This window comes from Anabas testudineus, chromosome 15 (genome assembly GCF_900324465.2).
Source record: "Anabas testudineus chromosome 15, fAnaTes1.2, whole genome shotgun sequence".
NCBI lineage: Eukaryota > Metazoa > Chordata > Actinopteri > Anabantiformes > Anabantidae > Anabas > Anabas testudineus.
The window spans coordinates 8,881,984-8,898,601 of record NC_046624.1 but is presented as its reverse complement, the minus strand read 5'-3'; the positions used below and the strand labels follow the sequence as shown (position 1 = coordinate 8,898,601).

Genomic DNA, 16,618 nt, shown 5'->3' with positions numbered 1-16,618 from the left:
TGGGGTCAAGGAGCCCAAGGTCTGTTGTATTATAAGTGGTATGGAGAGAGCACTGTGACACTCTGCTTGTAGTTTTAAGAAAAATTGTGATATACACTGCTATAAAATCCTTTTTCATTCTCAAGGTCATATGTGTGCCGTATTTTACACATGCAGCATACTCATAAGTGGTATTTGAGTATATTTTTAGCACAATGAAGCTTGACCCCGCTTTATCTAGAGGTGCAGAAACGAGGGATTGGATTTATTCTCAAGTTGATTGGACTTTGATTGTTGGACTTTTTAACTAAACGATCTGTGAATAGAAACAGACACTGCCGACATGCAGCTCCTGTGCTAGTTCACGTAGCTGCTAGTTGCTTTAAAACACATCCTAGTTACTTTATAGGGAAGTATGGAGTCCACTGGTGAGGTTTAGCAGAACAGTTTAGAGGCCTAAGAGTGTTACATATTCATATAAAGCAGGTAGAGTTTACTTCAGGTTGGTGTGAGGTGCATCCCTATAGAACAGGAAGGCGTAGAAGCAATTTTCTGTAACAGTGAAAGCGATTGCGCTCACTACTTCTCTGTGGTTCAACAACACTTTGCAGCCACCACTTTATTGTTTGGACCTTTTAACGTCCTCCACCCAAACACCTACTAGTATAAAGCAGTGGGGCACTTGTTGCTTGATTCAAAAGGAGGGTGCTTAAATCAAAATAACAACACAACAATTCAGTTTGGAAGATATTAGCAATGTCCTTCACAGGACTCTTCAGTATACACAGTGAAATTATTGTATGTTCTCTCTGAATGGATGTGACTGTATTCTTATAAAACCCATCAATGAATCTGCAATAATACAAAATAATGAATGCCGATTGCCAAATATAAATGTCTGAGGAAAATACTTTAATCACTGTGTCAACATTAGTTTAATCCAACTATAAAGAGGGTGTTCTGCAAACATAACTACAGTTGAGAGAGCATTTGAGATTTAGACTTGGGTTTAGTCAGACTGTGGCATGAAATTCCTCAGATTTTGTGTCCTGACCTTAATCTACCATTATTGAGCCGGCTTGAAGTATAGCCCATTACCCTCTACCCTTACCTTCATGTCTATCAGCTCTGCCATGTTTTAATGTGGTCCCTTCCTCAGTTCCTCTGTTTCCATGGATACTGACACAGTGCGCTCAACATCTCCCGGCATTTGCCTTTCTAAAGGGCAGCGTGAACTCAGGGTTTCAACCTCGTTTTTATAGGACTGCCTACGTCCAGTGACCGCTATCATAATGTCCTCATAATGTACCTTTCTCTCTTTTCAAATATGCAGTTTTTTTTTTTTTTTTGAGGACTAATGAGTCTGGATTTGATAGGCACCCAAGTGAACTGTGAAACATAATGGTTGCATATGACCTGTTTCCAGGAAACAAGGCAGGCTCTATTTTCAGCACCTTGGACAGCACATGAGCAACAGCACACTAGAATTAGTATAGAAGTCTTCTGATAGTATAGCTGCTGCACAGTTGCTGACAGACTTACATCCTTTCACCCTCCACTATTGTCACCTTTACTTTGCAGAGGCAAAAAAAAAAACATTTCAGAAGTAGGAGATTTATAACTATGACAAAGCCCACAAAATGCAATTTCTTATTCAAAGCTTATTATACAAAGATTTATTGAACAGCATGTGTGTGTGCGTGTTTGTATGATTACACAAAAGCAGCTGTATGCACCTGTAATTACCGCCTGGGCAGGTGGCACTGTGGAATGGGAGCTTTGATTTGATGTGTTGCTTTGATACTTTCATCTTTGCAGCATTAGCAGCTCTAAAGTGTTGTAAATCAGAGTAAATCTTTTAATAAAACAGAATCGTTTCCTGCCACGTATGCAATTTAGCATTCTTATCAGCATATAAATAAAAAGATTTGCCTATAGCATGGTTTACCCCTAATGTGTGAACCACACTGATACTGATGTTCTGCACTGATAAAACAAACTAAATTATGTCACACCATAAAGATTTTGGCAGAGGCAGCTACTTTTGTTTAAAAGGTAGTCATTTTTTCAGCTAAAAATCAGAAAATGTGTTCCCTAATAGCTCACATAGCTTATCTTTGAACTTTACAGCAGTTTGAATCTGCCAGAATTGAATTATGTGCTGTAGTTACATTAAATATTTTTTTTGCAACTGGGTTTGGCCAGTGAAATTAGGGCAGGTTGAACTGACCGAGCAAAAATCCTCAATTAGTTGTTTTGCTGAAAGCATAGGTTTTTAGCTTAAATGCAATTTATTATAAAAACCTTTAATAAAATTTTATTGACACTTTTGCAGGACAAAATTACAGTGATACATCCTATCACAGATAACCTGTTAGTTTCAATGATGCTGGAAGTATGGTATTATGTGTGCACCTGAATGAATCCTACATGAATATTAATAGATACTTCCCACTTGAATCCACATTTATGCAACTAATATCCCTCGTGGGTGGAGGTAAAAGGAATTTCCCACTTCTCGAGCGTGACGTAATGCAGGGATTATTGTCTCGTGTGAACCCCATGAACACTACAGGGGATGGATGGATTTAGTGTGGTATTCTCAGTGGGGATTTTAAGTGTATGGGGGTTCTCACAGTATGGTGTGGATGTCCTGGGATAAGATGATACACTTCAATCTTTCCCTCTTTGTGCAGTATCGCTCAGATTACCAGAGCTTTACACTGCAAATAATCGGAACTGGAAAAAAAAAAAGAAAAGATTAATCTCTTCTCACTCACAAAAGTCAGCATGCGAGCGACGACAAGATTCTTACGGATACTTCTTTATAATCCTCTTCTAAACAATCCCATTTGGAGGTGCTTCTCCATGGAACAAAGACGGACAAGGCTAATGAAGCTGAAAAGTGCCATTACATTGTCAAGCCTGAATGCAATCTGCTGCTTCCAGCGTGTGCATTCGGTATCATCTAAGCTGTGTTGTGGTTTGCTTCCCTCCTCTCTGTGTAAAACAGTTGACCTTGGCTAACATGCCTCCAGGTGGGAACCCCAGCATACTAATGAGGGTTAGTGCAAAAGAACGCTACGCCACGGCCTTCTGTGTCTAGCCTGGCTCTGATCTTTACTACTGCTGCCACCTCTGCTGCTGCAGTTCAGACTTGATGCTTTGTTTCAGTCGCTGCACAGGATGGTACTTCAGTGGAGGGTCTAGACGGGCAAATGTTGTTTGTGCCGCGAGAATAGTTGAAGGAACTTAAGAAATATCGATGCAGCTGCTGTGTCTGTGCAGGAAGCCTCTCGCTTTATCAGATGGAGTTTGCATTTGTTAAGTTTTTGTGGCACTCTGTAACAATTGTAAGCTACAGTCAGTGCATCTACTAGGTTTCTTTTTGTCTGACCTTTTTATTTTGTGTCACCAGGGCGTCTGCATCATGACGACAGCCTTTCTCCACTTCTTTTTCCTGGCATCATTCTGCTGGGTTCTAACAGAGGCCTGGCAGTCCTACATGGCAGTGACAGGAAAGGTTCGGACCAGGCTAATCCGCAAGCGCTTTCTGTGTCTAGGCTGGGGTAAGTAAGCAGCATGTTCCCTTAAACCTCTCCATTATCTCCCATCTCAGCTTACAGATGCCATTTTCTCTCAAGGTATCTGCTCAAGGTGTCTTTCCAAGTAACTGTACGTGTTTTCTGTCCTCTGTTCATATCCTCTCTGTGGGGCAGCCAGATCCTCAACCTATCAGGTTCTTTGTTGTGGTGCTTTTGTGCTCAAGTCAGGCTCTCAGAGGGCTGAGTAAAGACTGGTGTGGCTCTCCCATAGCAGGTTGCAGTGACCTTATGTCTGATAAAGGGTGTGGGAACCGAGCATTTGCGCTGCAGCAGGATTCACTTTATCTGAAAGCTTCAGAAATAGAGTTCAGGAGGATGAAATTGTTGCAAAGCTAAAGTGAATTGCATTGATATCTGAAGCGTGGTTTTAGTATGAGCTTTTGATCGTACATGCACATGTACAGATGTACATATGCACAGTCTAATGGTCAGTTTGTGACATATTGTAAAAATCATCTCCAAGGACATGGAGGTAGAAAGGTTCAATGAATATGATGTGTTTTTGCTATGTATTTAAATAAATATGGGTCTTAGGTAACTAAGTTTCAACTGCTTCCCACGCTGTGATCCCTGCACTTCAGTATTATGTCACAAAAAGATAAAATAATGATGATACACGCAAAACTGTCAATAAGCACAAGCAGGCAAAATATCAGTATCCAAATTCTTAAAGATTTCAATTTTTCCTTCATTTGGGAAATGACTGAATATAAGTATGAATCCTCATCCAACGGTTTCTTTCTTAGAGACTACTAGAAATCTCTTCTTTAAAAAAAAAATCAATTTGATTATGAAAGAGCCCACACTCATTCTTCTTGTTACCTAGCAACAAACAAGGCTCTCTTAGTCATTGCAGTGCCACAGCTTGCTGCAAAAAAAAAAAAAAAAATGGACAAAGCCGGTTCTACAATCACATAGATTTAAAAGAACGCTATAACGGACAATCGGATGATAAAATTGTCAGTGTCTCCTGTGACAATAAAAAAAACCATGATTCAATATAAGTGGTATTCTTATATGTAATGACTTGAAAATAAAATGACTGCAGAATACTACCTGTATTCAAAGACAGACAAAAACAATCTCAGAATGAATTTTGTCAGCAATGTGCAACACACTGTACCTGTTGTGTCTTAATTCAGCCTATATGAAGTGCAGGGTCTCCACCAGGCTGTTGCCTGCGCAGTTATTTATGACGTGCTTGTGTACGCTCGGCACTCTTTACCTCTTCGGCACTGCAGAGAGAGGCGCTGGATGGCCGCAGGATCTTCGTCTCGTGCCTCCAGGAAACTGATTACATCAATAGCACCTGCCTGCGCTCCTCAGAGAGGAAAAAGTGTTAATATTCTGAGCACACGGTAGTAAGAACCAAATCCATTACCCCAAATCTATAATGAGGGGCAATACGGCACAAAATCCCTTCATATTAAAGGTGTCAAGGGAGGTGAAATTTCTTACAGTACAGGGATGCAATTTCACTACGTGATGTTCTCGACTTTGTTCAATGCTGCCATTTTGTCAAAGCACAGTGCAGGCTGCTTCCCTCTGCCCCTTAATGTAATACAGTACAGTATGATGCCTGAGATATTGAAATGCATATGGTCGATTATATACTCTCAGATGATTGTATAGTCTGTTCTTTTGGAGGGAGCCTGGTTGCACTTTGATTAATGACTGAAAGGCATGCTGACTTTCTCAACGCTGAAGTGGGTTACGGTGCTCTCAGTTCTGACAGGCAACCAGAACTGTTTGAGTAACTATTGATTTCTTTTTCTTTTTAAGGATTACCAGCTTTAGTGGTTGCTGTTTCAATGGGATTCACCAAAACAAAGGGCTATGGGACACCCATGTAGTAAGTGGATCCTCTTTTGTCTGCATTTATTATTCAGCGCACGTGCAGTAGGCTTGGGGTAACACTTAAGAGTAATGATTAAGTGCTTCTGCAGTGGCTTACTTATCTTAAATAGTGCCATAAACAAAGTCCCATGAACCCAATCAAATTTCAAAATAGCACAGCAAGACCCCAATTCCGTCTGAGTTGTATCCCTGCTGGATACCAAAGGCATAAACACTGCTTAAAATCTCTTTAGCATTTTATTACCCTGTGAAACTTTGGAAATAGAGTTACGGCATATGGCACTTCTCCCCTGATAATCGAGGAAAACACAATTGTATGCTGGTGTGCGCCATTAACTTGGATGTTAATGCCTTGGTGGGAGTTGAATGTTTTTTTTTTTCTCCTGCTTTCCCTCCAGCTGTTGGCTGTCTTTGGAGGGTGGGCTTCTGTATGCCTTTGTCGGACCCGCAGCTGCTGTTGTTCTGGTACGTTTCCGTCATCAGATGTCCAGTTTTTACATTTACATGTGGAGAGCAGTGGCAAAATGTAGAGAAAAAAAAGATGGAGGCGTCAGAAAAATGTGCAGGTGTTCTGTCTGTGAGCATGTGATATTTAGTTTTCTTGTAATTATGTTAATATTACTAAACTTCTGCAGGACAAGATGCACATAAACCATAATGTGGTTTATGTGATGGTACAGTATTAATATGGTTCAACAGCACTGCGTTCAAATTCAACAAAATGCTGCTATGAAAATGCCCGATAGCAGTCAAGTAATTCGCCGTCATTTACCACAATGGTGCTCCATGTAGCTGCGAGGTTATAAAATATTAATGCATTACATTTGTTCAAAATCTAATATACTGGGGTATTTTAATTACCCTGCCTTCACATTGTTGTACAGAGGAAATTACACAAAGACTGTGATTATGCAAATCTCTGAGTGTGTCTGAGGACATTGAATGCTGAGTAATATTACTCATTGACAAACTTTAGCTGTGTGGTGGGATTTGAAATCAAATCATTTCAGACATATGTATCTTTAAAGAGACTAAACGTCTTAGTTTGAGCATCGGCTACACAAAGACTTGAAGACTTGCTCTATTATAGTTTTCAGTTGTCACAAACCTCAGAGGAACAAAAAAACGAATCTATGCCTCTGCAGTGAGAATGAACACCATAATGCTGTTATCACTGTATTGATACGGTAACATCATAATCAAATGTCTCACAGCAGCAAAGCTTGTTGAATAAAAACTTACCCAAATGTATTTGTATAAATACTTAATGAGCTCTTTATCTCAGTGAAAGGGATTTCAAATAGACTAATGTTTGAAGGAATTTTCTACCCAGCTACTGTAAATTTCCTTCACTAGGCGCTACTAATAATAGGAGAAGGTGCCTTTGAGAAGACGAGTGTTTCTTGTCAGGCAGATCTTTTCTTAAGGCTGTTGTGCTGGGATGAGTGTGCAGGGCATGCCTCATCCATTGGCTGAAATGTCACAGAGATGAGCAGACAATAGAAGCTAGAGGTCAAAGCTCAGCGCAGGCAGAAAATCAAAAGAAAGAAAAAAAAAAGAAATTGGCTGCGGGATAATAACATCAATCAGTGGCTACCTGTGGAGAATGTCAAGCTGGGAAATTAAACAATATGTTTTAAAATAACCTTGACGAAATTGATTGAGTCAAAAGCTAATATTCCTCTCCCCTATCCCACTGACAGGTCAACATGGTGATCGGTATCTTGGTGTTTAATAAACTAGTGTCCAGAGATGGCATACTGGACAAGAAGCTGAAGCATCGAGCAGGGTATGACAGCACATCCTTGTTAGTACCTCTGTTTTTCTTCTAAACATTTTTATACACCAACCAAAAATATACACATATGCTTTGATTTTGCTTTATACATATGGAGATTTAGACCTCCTTTTCTTGCTGTTGAAAGGAAATTACAGGCATAAACATAAAGAGGTCAGATCTCTCTCGGGAGCAACGTGCTTTCGTATTTCTTTGGCAGAATCAGTCCAAGATGAAAATCATTAAAACACCCACATGTTGGCTACTTCTGCTGTTACTGATATGACAGGGAGAATTTAAAAGTCGGGGTAGTGTCTGTTAGCGTTGTTTGTCATGCTGTTGTCTCTATGTCCCACAGACAGATGAGTGAGCCGCATACAGGATTAACTCTCAAGTGTGCCAAATGTGGTGTTGTATCAACAACTGCTTTATCAGCAACTACAGCTAGCAATGCAATGTAAGTGCCCGTCAGTGTCTCTGAATCAATAAAACGATGCTACAGGGAGTCTCTGCATGTACAGTGTGTCCACCTCTACAATTTATATCAACTCAACAGTCTCCTGCAGTGTCAACTGATGCTCCAGTTACATCAGACCTACAGGATCGCTGTGTCTGTTACTGTAAAACATGTGCTGCTCATTTTAGAGAGAATGTTGTGCATCGCTTTTACATTAAAGTCTCGCTGTTACAATGGCAGAAAAAGGCCCCCGATGGAGATGTTACTCACCAATCCAGACGTGTCGTTGTTATCTACACCAATTCGCTTGCTTTTATTTCCCCTACACAATCCTTCCCTTCTCTCAGGGCGTCCCTGTGGAGTTCCTGTGTCGTCTTACCTCTGCTGGCTTTGACCTGGATGTCTGCTGTGCTCGCCATGACAGACAAGCGATCCATCCTCTTTCAGATCCTCTTTGCTGTCTTCGACTCACTGCAGGGTTTTGTCATTGTGATGGTGCACTGTATCCTGCGGAGAGAGGTACAGGATGATTCCACGTCATCTTTCGTTCACCTGTGATCTTTGCTCATTTGGAAATATAAGTGTATACTAGTAGTTTGGAGAAACAGGAGACAATTTTAAACATATTTAAAACCACGTGATAAAACGATCCCCTCTGTCTTTAGGTGCAGGACGCTTTCAGATGTCGGCTCAGAAACTGCCAAGACCCAATCAGTGGTGATGCAACAGGAACTTTTCCTAATGGGCATGCTCAGATAATGGTAGGCACAGTTACCCGCTGTTATCTGTAACCATTAGAGCCTTATAATTTAACCAGGCCCATTGTTCCCTGGTTATTTATAACACACATGCACACCCCCTTGTTCTCCACTGACCTTAATTTAACTTCTTTTTTGTTTTTATTATCCTGTTTAATCTGGCCTCTAACACATGTGGCATTATTTCCTATAGGTCTGTAATTTCCTACACTACACATTTGCATAACTGCAATTACATGCGGTGTAGAGACTTGGCCCTCTGATAAATGACATTAGTTCCCTTTGGTTTTCTCAAGCCCTGAGCCTAATCCTTTATTTCTGTTTGACTGAACTTACTGTCCATGTTTGCCATGCATCCCTTTCATTTCCTCTCACAGGGTAATAGAGGACTGTTCCCTCCCTGACCTTTGAAATGGGACACCACTCTCTTCATCTAGCACGCCGACGCCACCGGCACATCATAGCAATGATCTGCCATTAACATTCTAATACCCCTCAGAGTGAAATAGTTTTCATGATAGCAGAACTGTGTCTGGGCCTCCTGGTTCAGTTCCAGTCATTAGCAGCGAGCACAAGCTGCTGCAGTGGCGTTTTTAACATGGATGTTTTATTGATGTAACGTTAGTAAAGAAGCAGAGGGAAAATGACTAGTTTGCATTTTTCCAAAGGATTGAGAAATCATAATAAAACGTTTTATTGATCCTAATCTTGGCTTTGTGTATACGCACTACACAGCATAAAGAGCTTGACATTTTTAGCACTACTGACCATTTGATTGTCTTTCACCTACAGACGGACTTTGAGAAAGATGTGGACATCGCCTGCAGATCAGGTAAGGAACAGATGGTCTCCTGCTAACAAGATTCTCCTTTTCCTTGCATGTAAAAAAGAAAACCAAAAGAGGTTAGACTGGAAAAAATAGCTCAGGTTACATAACAAGCAACAATCCCCACAGGAGGTTTTTCACAGTTACCAAAACACTGACTTTAATCTGAGAACAAAACAGTATAAAGAGAGCTTTTGGATATTCGTTTTATGTGTTTGTTTTTACTGCAGGAAATGACTGCAGATTCTTCCTGAGTTCTCTGTCTAGTCCTGTTGGTAGACTAGTATATGATTTAATAAAAGTATCTTCACTAAATATTCGCATGAGACTGTGCAGGCCTGCATGTAACTTGCATATACCTGAGGCTTTTTCCCGTCCCATCCAAACCAAAGAAGAACACGTCTTAAATGGATCTGCAGGCAATAACCAAGCTAACCATTATTCAGAGCTCTAACACAGCTTGTTAAGAGCCGAAAAGGGTTGTCTGGCTTTCCTGACCCGAGTTACTTCGTGCTGTGCAGCCTTGTAAAGCTAAAGTGGACATGCCCAATACAAAAAGGCAGAGCAGACAGGTGTCATTTATAAATCATGACCGGCTTCAGACTGAAGTAGTAGCTGCAGACAGAGAGAAATGCACTTTACAGATTACTCTCTGGACTCTGGAGTTTAAGTTGGATGTTTACAAAAAGGGATTATTGTCAGGAGCAGAAGTAATATTCTGCAGTGTCACCCTACAGAGAAAAAGTGTAAACTTCCGAGGATCAGAGGAATTATTCAGCATATGAGTGCTAGACTCAGAATGTTGTCCCCTGTCTACACTGAGCATTAAGTTATAGTCAAACAAAAAGGCAAGTATTGGATCTTATTTATTGTCCTTGTAATCTCCTTGTTGGCCTTCCTTGCAACATAACAGGTAGTGATTCAAGAGACAAACATTAAACACTCAGTTGTGGAGGACGTGGAGTTCTTATTAGCAGAAGTCATTTCTTAGTAGATAGCTGCTGCGTGTTTTCTTTAAGAATATTTGGTGCATCACAAGGTTATCACCAATCACTAAACCAGCATTGCTACATACTGTGAGGAAGGGAATTTACTGTTACATCCCTTTACATTCAGGTGTTATGTCACACTCGGTGCATATTCACAGTTACACAGTCCCTCCGCAGCACTAAAGCCTTTGAGAATCGGTTCATATTGATTTGAATTCTCTTGTTCTTCTGGTCATATGCTGGATAATCTCAAACAAAGTGCGACTCTACGTTCATTACAGTGGAATTCCAACTAATCTGTGTATCACTCTGCCCTGCAGCACTCCACAAAGACATGGGCTCTTGTCGTGCTGCCACCATAACAGGCACCCTCTCCCGCATTTCCCTCAATGATGAAGAGGATGAGAAGGCCCCAGAGGGTCTCAACTACTCCACGTTGCCTGGCAACATCATCTCCAAAGTGATTATCCAGCAGCCTTCGGCTCTGCACATGCCGATGGGAGTGGGTGAGCTGAAAGAGCAGTGCATGGCTGACAGCAATGCTGACATGCGCCGCACTGTTTACCTGTGCACTGATGATGCCATGCGTCAGAGCGACCAAGACATGGGTGGCCATGACATGGAGGGCCACTCGGCTCAGGGCCAGATGATGGAGACAGACTACATAGTCATGCCTCGTGCCTCTGCAGCAGCAGTGTCAGGGTCGGGTAACATGCCCACCCTCCTGAAAGAGGACACCAAGATGAACATCACTATGGATACGCTGCCCCACGAGAGGCTGATGCATTACAAGATGAGTCCTGACTTCAACATCAGCCCGTCAGGCATGGACCACATGAATGTGAACCTGGAGCAGCAGTATCCTAGCGCTCCAGAGCAGATGCAAAATCTGCCCTTTGAACCTCGCACGGCTGTAAAGAACTTCCTCGCCGAGATGGAGGAAACCGCGGGGCTTTCTAGGAGTGAGACAGGGTCTACAATATCTATGAGCTCTTTAGAGGTACATATGCTCATGTTTAATGAAGCGCAGAGGATGCAGACCTGCGATAGTGGCCAGTCACCACAAAATATAGCATAAACATTTACTGATGTACATACATGCACTTAAACTGATGACCTAATAATATAATGCCGTGTTTTATTTTTATAGAGACGAAAGTCACGATATTCGGATCTGGACTTTGAGGTATGTAAAAAATGTTTTTATTTCATAGTACATGCATCTAGCTTTTTTATGCTGAGAAAAGCCATTTTTTTGCAGTTGTGTTTGTCATTTGATTTACTAGTACTTGTGCCACTTAAGTTTAATGGAGGTACACAGCCTTGACTCAACAAGATTTATTGACATGCTGTGTAGTTAAGGTAAAAGCGAGGCTGTCAACTGACAAACAGGGCAACAGTTCTCATCTACATTTTGTCCTCCTCCATCTCCTACATCCATTAGCTATACGTTGATTTTCAAAATGTATGCTTTTAAAGTCATTTGCACATTTCACATCTGATTTTACCACTGGTTTTAACAATGATTCTATTGGCTTGCAAACACATATTCAAACCCCCTTTGGCAGGTTTTAGCATTTCGTTTTGCTGTGTTAAATCAGGCTTTGCTGCATATATATTGTACACACTTTCAAAGTAAAGGAAACACGAGGCTTCTGGCACCTATTTTGGCGTGGGGTGCATTTTGTTTAAGCGTAGATGCACACCAACGAAGATTTGTGCCAAGGTTTGATTATAAGGATTTGCTTTACACCAACAAAATTCTAAATGAGGCAATTTGTCACTGAAGAATTATGTTTAATCCAGAAACACCACTCATTGCAAATTAAAATACTTCAGGCTTTCAGTGTCCTATAACCCTATCTTTAATTATCTTGGTGTTTCCTTTATTTTGGCAGTAACTTGTATATATGCAGAGACAAGTAGATTTGTTTCAAACCTGGCCAATAAGTAAACTACCATGACACTAACAAATTGATCAGAGTTGGAGGGGGTGGAGAGGAAGATGCATTTCCATTATTGGCTGTCAATACCAAAGAAAAAACCCTTGCCATTGCAGAAAGTCATGCACACCAGGAAAAGACACATGGAGCTGTTCCAGGAACTGAATCAGAAATTTCAAACCCTGGACCGATTTCGAGACATACCAAATATGGGCAGCATGGTGAGTAACAGGAAACCAGGGGGGTGGCATTCAGCCAATTAAAGAGAACAACATCCAGACACGCTATTCAGATATATCCGGTGCAGGACACATAATGTGTGATTGTGCAAATGAGCAGTTATGTAGCTAAACTATTCATGTGGAAGTGAACCTTCCTATACGTATATAGTGGGCCTGCCAGCAGCTGGCAGGGAGCGAGTGAGGGGGGGGGGGCTGCCCCTTAAAACCACCAAAGCATTTTCTCTGCAAGGCCAGCCTCAAGAAGAAAGACCTTTGGTAATCTTGTTGCAATAGAGTGCATCCATTCCAATGCAAGGCCATGAATGCACTTTTATTTACATGCACATTTACCTACTTAGCAATCCCATCATTTTTCCATTAATGCATGGCAGATTATTTAATCTATCAACATCTATACAAATACTACCTTACGTTTGCTATTCTCTTACTGCAACTGTGTGTGTGTGGGTGGGTGGGAGGGTTTGACGTAGATCTAGAAGTCAGGCCATTTGTGAGAATTCTTCCCGACCTCGCCGCACATCAAAAGTCCCACCGTGTGTCTCCACACCTTGCTGGAGCTGTAGACAGCGGGCACGGCCAGCTTTATCCATCACATTCAGACAAGCGGCAATGTTTTCTGTAGTGAGTGCAACAAATTGGGCTGTAGACCAAACACAGCAAGACAATTTGACAATTTCAGCTACGCAGCAGCTTTTTAGCTGCATTTAATCCTTTCTCACTGAAATTTCAATCATCCCCACAGCACAATGCAATTTAAGGTCCGTTGCTTAGTTACCATAGCAAATTCTTTTGAATAAAAAATGATAACTACAGTACATTCTCACTCCCCCTTTGTCTTTTTTTCCCAAATGAATCTACTGCGGAGCTGGTTGCAGACATTAGTATCCATTTTATATTCCCAAGCTGGGAGCAGCCTCTCTGCCTTATTTGCAATAGTATCTGTGGGACTGCCAATGGGAGCATATACAGATGAACGGCTCACACATAAATTCCAAATTGTCCACCAGTTTCTGAGCCTGGGGAAAACATAACACTGCTATGACTCCATGATAATAGTGTAAGCATGTTCACATTTAATACACTACCATTATCTTTTGTTATTTGATGCTTTCCACAGCATTAATCCATTATTTTTAATTAGCAATGGATAGGAATTCATATAAGCCCTTTTGAATGAACTCTCTTCACTGGAAATGTTTTGTTTTTTGTTTTTTTGGAAAAAAAACAACAACAACAACCAAAAAAAAAAAAAACAGTTTAGCTGCAGAGGATGTCATGCCACTAATATCGCACCCCGCTGGCCATGTTCACAGGACAAGGCAATGCCAAACAAGAACCCATGGGAGAGCTACAATCCAGCCTGTGAGTACCAGAATTACGCCACTATGAATGTACTAGAATCTGACACCAAGGACTCACTGGAGATGACGCCTGCAGAGTGGGAAAAGTGTGTCAACTTACCCTTAGACGTCCAGGAGGGAGACTTCCAGACAGAGGTCTAGAGGGGGAACAAGGAGAAAATGCAAACTAGGAAAGACGGAGAGAGCGATGTATTTTGCACTGAATAAAGCAACAGACTTTTCTAACAGCCTTGGCATACATATCTGGATAATACGAGCGTGGCAGGGACATTATGTGCCAATACAATAAAAGGACTGAAGAGAGAGAAAAAAGAAGAGAAAGGGAAAAAAACATCAGTGTTACTTTTTGTATTCTCACTAGTGTACTTAGTGTGGGGCAGCCTGGTGTACAATATTTACCATCATGTGTTTCAAATTATCTTTTGAGGAATTGGCTGAAAAAAAAAAAAAAAAAAAAACAAAGGAAATCTCTCTAGATACAACCTCACAAAGCAAATGACATGCCATGTCGTCCCAGCTTCATTGGGTCTAGTTTTGATTTCATAAAACTGGACCTGGGAGCACAATGTATATATTTATGCAGGTTTTTAAAAAGTTTATAACAGTCTGTTTGGCCATTACTACACTTTTTACTTTATAATATAAAACATGGGAGGCAAAGAGGATTTTTCTGTCATATTAAAATGAATGTTTGTCGAGCTACATTCTTCATTGCTTTAAATGCAATAAAGATAATACTCACTTTTATATAAATAATATATTTCACAACTTTAATACTGCAGAATCTGCTTGAAGGATCCCAGCAAGCTCTCTCATCTGCAGCTCTGTATAAAATATTTAAAAACAAAATGTTGTATGGTGTAAATAAACTTTTGTCTACATATGTTTTACTTGTGCCAATTTATTTTAATGAGAAAAAAAAAAATGCCAACCTGATCAAAAGTTATAGCGAAAAATGTTAACATTTGAAAAGGAATGTAAATAAAAGAGGAAATATGTTCGTACTGCTTCAGAGGTTGTCAAGTTTATGTGCTTTGTTGGTTGTGAAACGCATCACTGAACCTGCTTGATTAAGTGCAGTGTTGAATGCATGAACTCAGATGATGGGCATGTGACTGCATATGAATGTAAACCATGAAAGTGGGCTTCTAAGATAATTCAATGGTGTCCAATAAGCTAAAAACAACTTATATATTAAACAACGAGCCTTCTCTCGAGGTTAGTTTATGACAGATTGGAAAATGTATGTCAAAACTTCTCTTCACTTCCTCACACACCATCCCCTCTAATGACTTTTATCTCAAGTCAGCAATTCCCTCTGTGATTCAAACCTTCCCTCTCACTATTTCTGAAGGTTAGTGCTGAGATTTTTCCCCACTCGCCTCATAAATCCAGCCCTGTATCTGATTTCTGAATTTGGATAGGAAACATTCAAGCTCCTAATGGGTTTCTGGTGCCTCCAGAAGGTTCGACCTGATAAGATCAGTTCAGATTCTCCTGTGCAGACAGAGCCAGACAGAGCGCAAATGGGAGTAGGCTTCCAGGGCTTAGGGAAAATCTTGTTTGCTCTGTCTGGTGGTCTGTCGGTGTGGCTGGCGCTGCGGCAACGAGAGCATCGCTTTCTGTCCTCTCTCTGGGGAAAAATGGTCCACCCAGCGGGGGAAGAGGAAGAAACGGAGGAGGTGTTACTTGGACCTGCACCATCAGTGAAGAAATGACGAAAAGGAGAAGCAGACAATAAACACGCTTACTCTACTTGAACGAGAGCTCGGTTGTTTTTAACGCGCCACAACATAAATTAAGTTGATTACATGCAGAGCTCAGTCTAGACATTAATGCCTGACTTTACAGTGCATTTCAATTTAGACTACCAGGCATAATCAGCTTAATTTCATATACGGTACTGCTGCCTGTTCATTTTTTAATTGATGTCTCAACATCCAATAGAGTGAAGTGCCTTTAAACCTATCACCGCTGGCTCTGATTGAATGCTACTCACTGGAAACTGTTCTTTTCATTTAATGATTGGTCAATAATCTTTACTCTAAACAAGATATATTCTACCAGACCTGTATTTTATGTATGCATGTTTATAAGATGGCAAAGCCTGCAAATGGCCAGTTCATGGATTACCATCAGAGAGAGATTTACACATTACATTGACAATTAATTCATTTAGAAACTACTGGTATTGTAACATTGAACCAATTTGAATAATTACAGTGAATTGTTTTTGTGTGAAAGATACTGTCAAATTGCAGTGTACAAGTGCAAAGTGTACTGTAAGCTTCAAAATGGGAATGAAAGTCATGCTTGAAATAACCAAGGTCACATGAATGTATTTCTTTTATTTACCAGTTGGTCTGATGTTGAAACTTTTTTCTATTTTTTTTTGCTCCCACTTAATTTCGCCCAAAACCCGAAAGCATTTTCTCAACAAATGCATGGCTGACAGCCCTTTTTCCTTCCACAGAATGAGCATCATTTAGAGAAAAATGAAAACAGACAAGTCTCAGTGCCTCCGGAGATAATTTATGTGCTTATATGACCTAATGGTATTCAAATGAGAGGCAGTAAATGTGTATGCGATTAAAGTTCTTCATCAGCTCTAACGGGTGAATTATGTCACTGTCATATGAGCGTGCCACATAGTGACTTACCAGCAACTGAGCATGACAAACTTTACCATTCAAGTCAACAAGATGAAAAGGCCCATTTTACGTTGGGGTTTGCTAAAATGCTATTATGACATTTATATTATCTTCCTTTGTCAAAAATTCCCGTAGGACCTGAAAGATTTAAAAGTACTGGAGTGAACAACGTT

The 16,618-nt window shown here is 40.6% G+C and overlaps 1 protein-coding gene across 5 annotated transcripts in view; it reads left to right on the top strand.

The window, feature by feature from the left end:
• Window positions 1–14,789, top strand: part of adgrb3 (adhesion G protein-coupled receptor B3) — a 101,997-nt gene extending 87,208 nt beyond the window's left edge. For 2 of the 5 annotated variants that reach the window (XM_026353772.1, XM_026353768.1), the window contains 12 exons: window positions 3,398–3,548; window positions 5,367–5,436; window positions 5,840–5,906; window positions 7,145–7,248; window positions 7,577–7,675; window positions 8,023–8,194; window positions 8,341–8,436; window positions 9,226–9,265; window positions 10,569–11,248; window positions 11,399–11,434; window positions 12,308–12,412; window positions 13,690–14,789. In XM_026353772.1, coding sequence (XP_026209557.1) covers window positions 3,398–3,548; window positions 5,367–5,436; window positions 5,840–5,906; window positions 7,145–7,248; window positions 7,577–7,675; window positions 8,023–8,194; window positions 8,341–8,436; window positions 9,226–9,265; window positions 10,569–11,248; window positions 11,399–11,434; window positions 12,308–12,412; window positions 13,690–13,935 — 1,866 coding nt within the window. In that variant the 3' untranslated portion in view covers window positions 13,936–14,789. The remainder of the gene's footprint in view (window positions 1–3,397; window positions 3,549–5,366; window positions 5,437–5,839; window positions 5,907–7,144; window positions 7,249–7,576; window positions 7,676–8,022; window positions 8,195–8,340; window positions 8,437–9,225; window positions 9,266–10,568; window positions 11,249–11,398; window positions 11,435–12,307; window positions 12,413–13,689) is intronic. The other 3 variants (XM_026353769.1, XM_026353771.1, XM_026353770.1) reach the window with 3 other exon arrangements.
• Window positions 14,790–16,618: the final 1,829 nt, after the last annotated feature.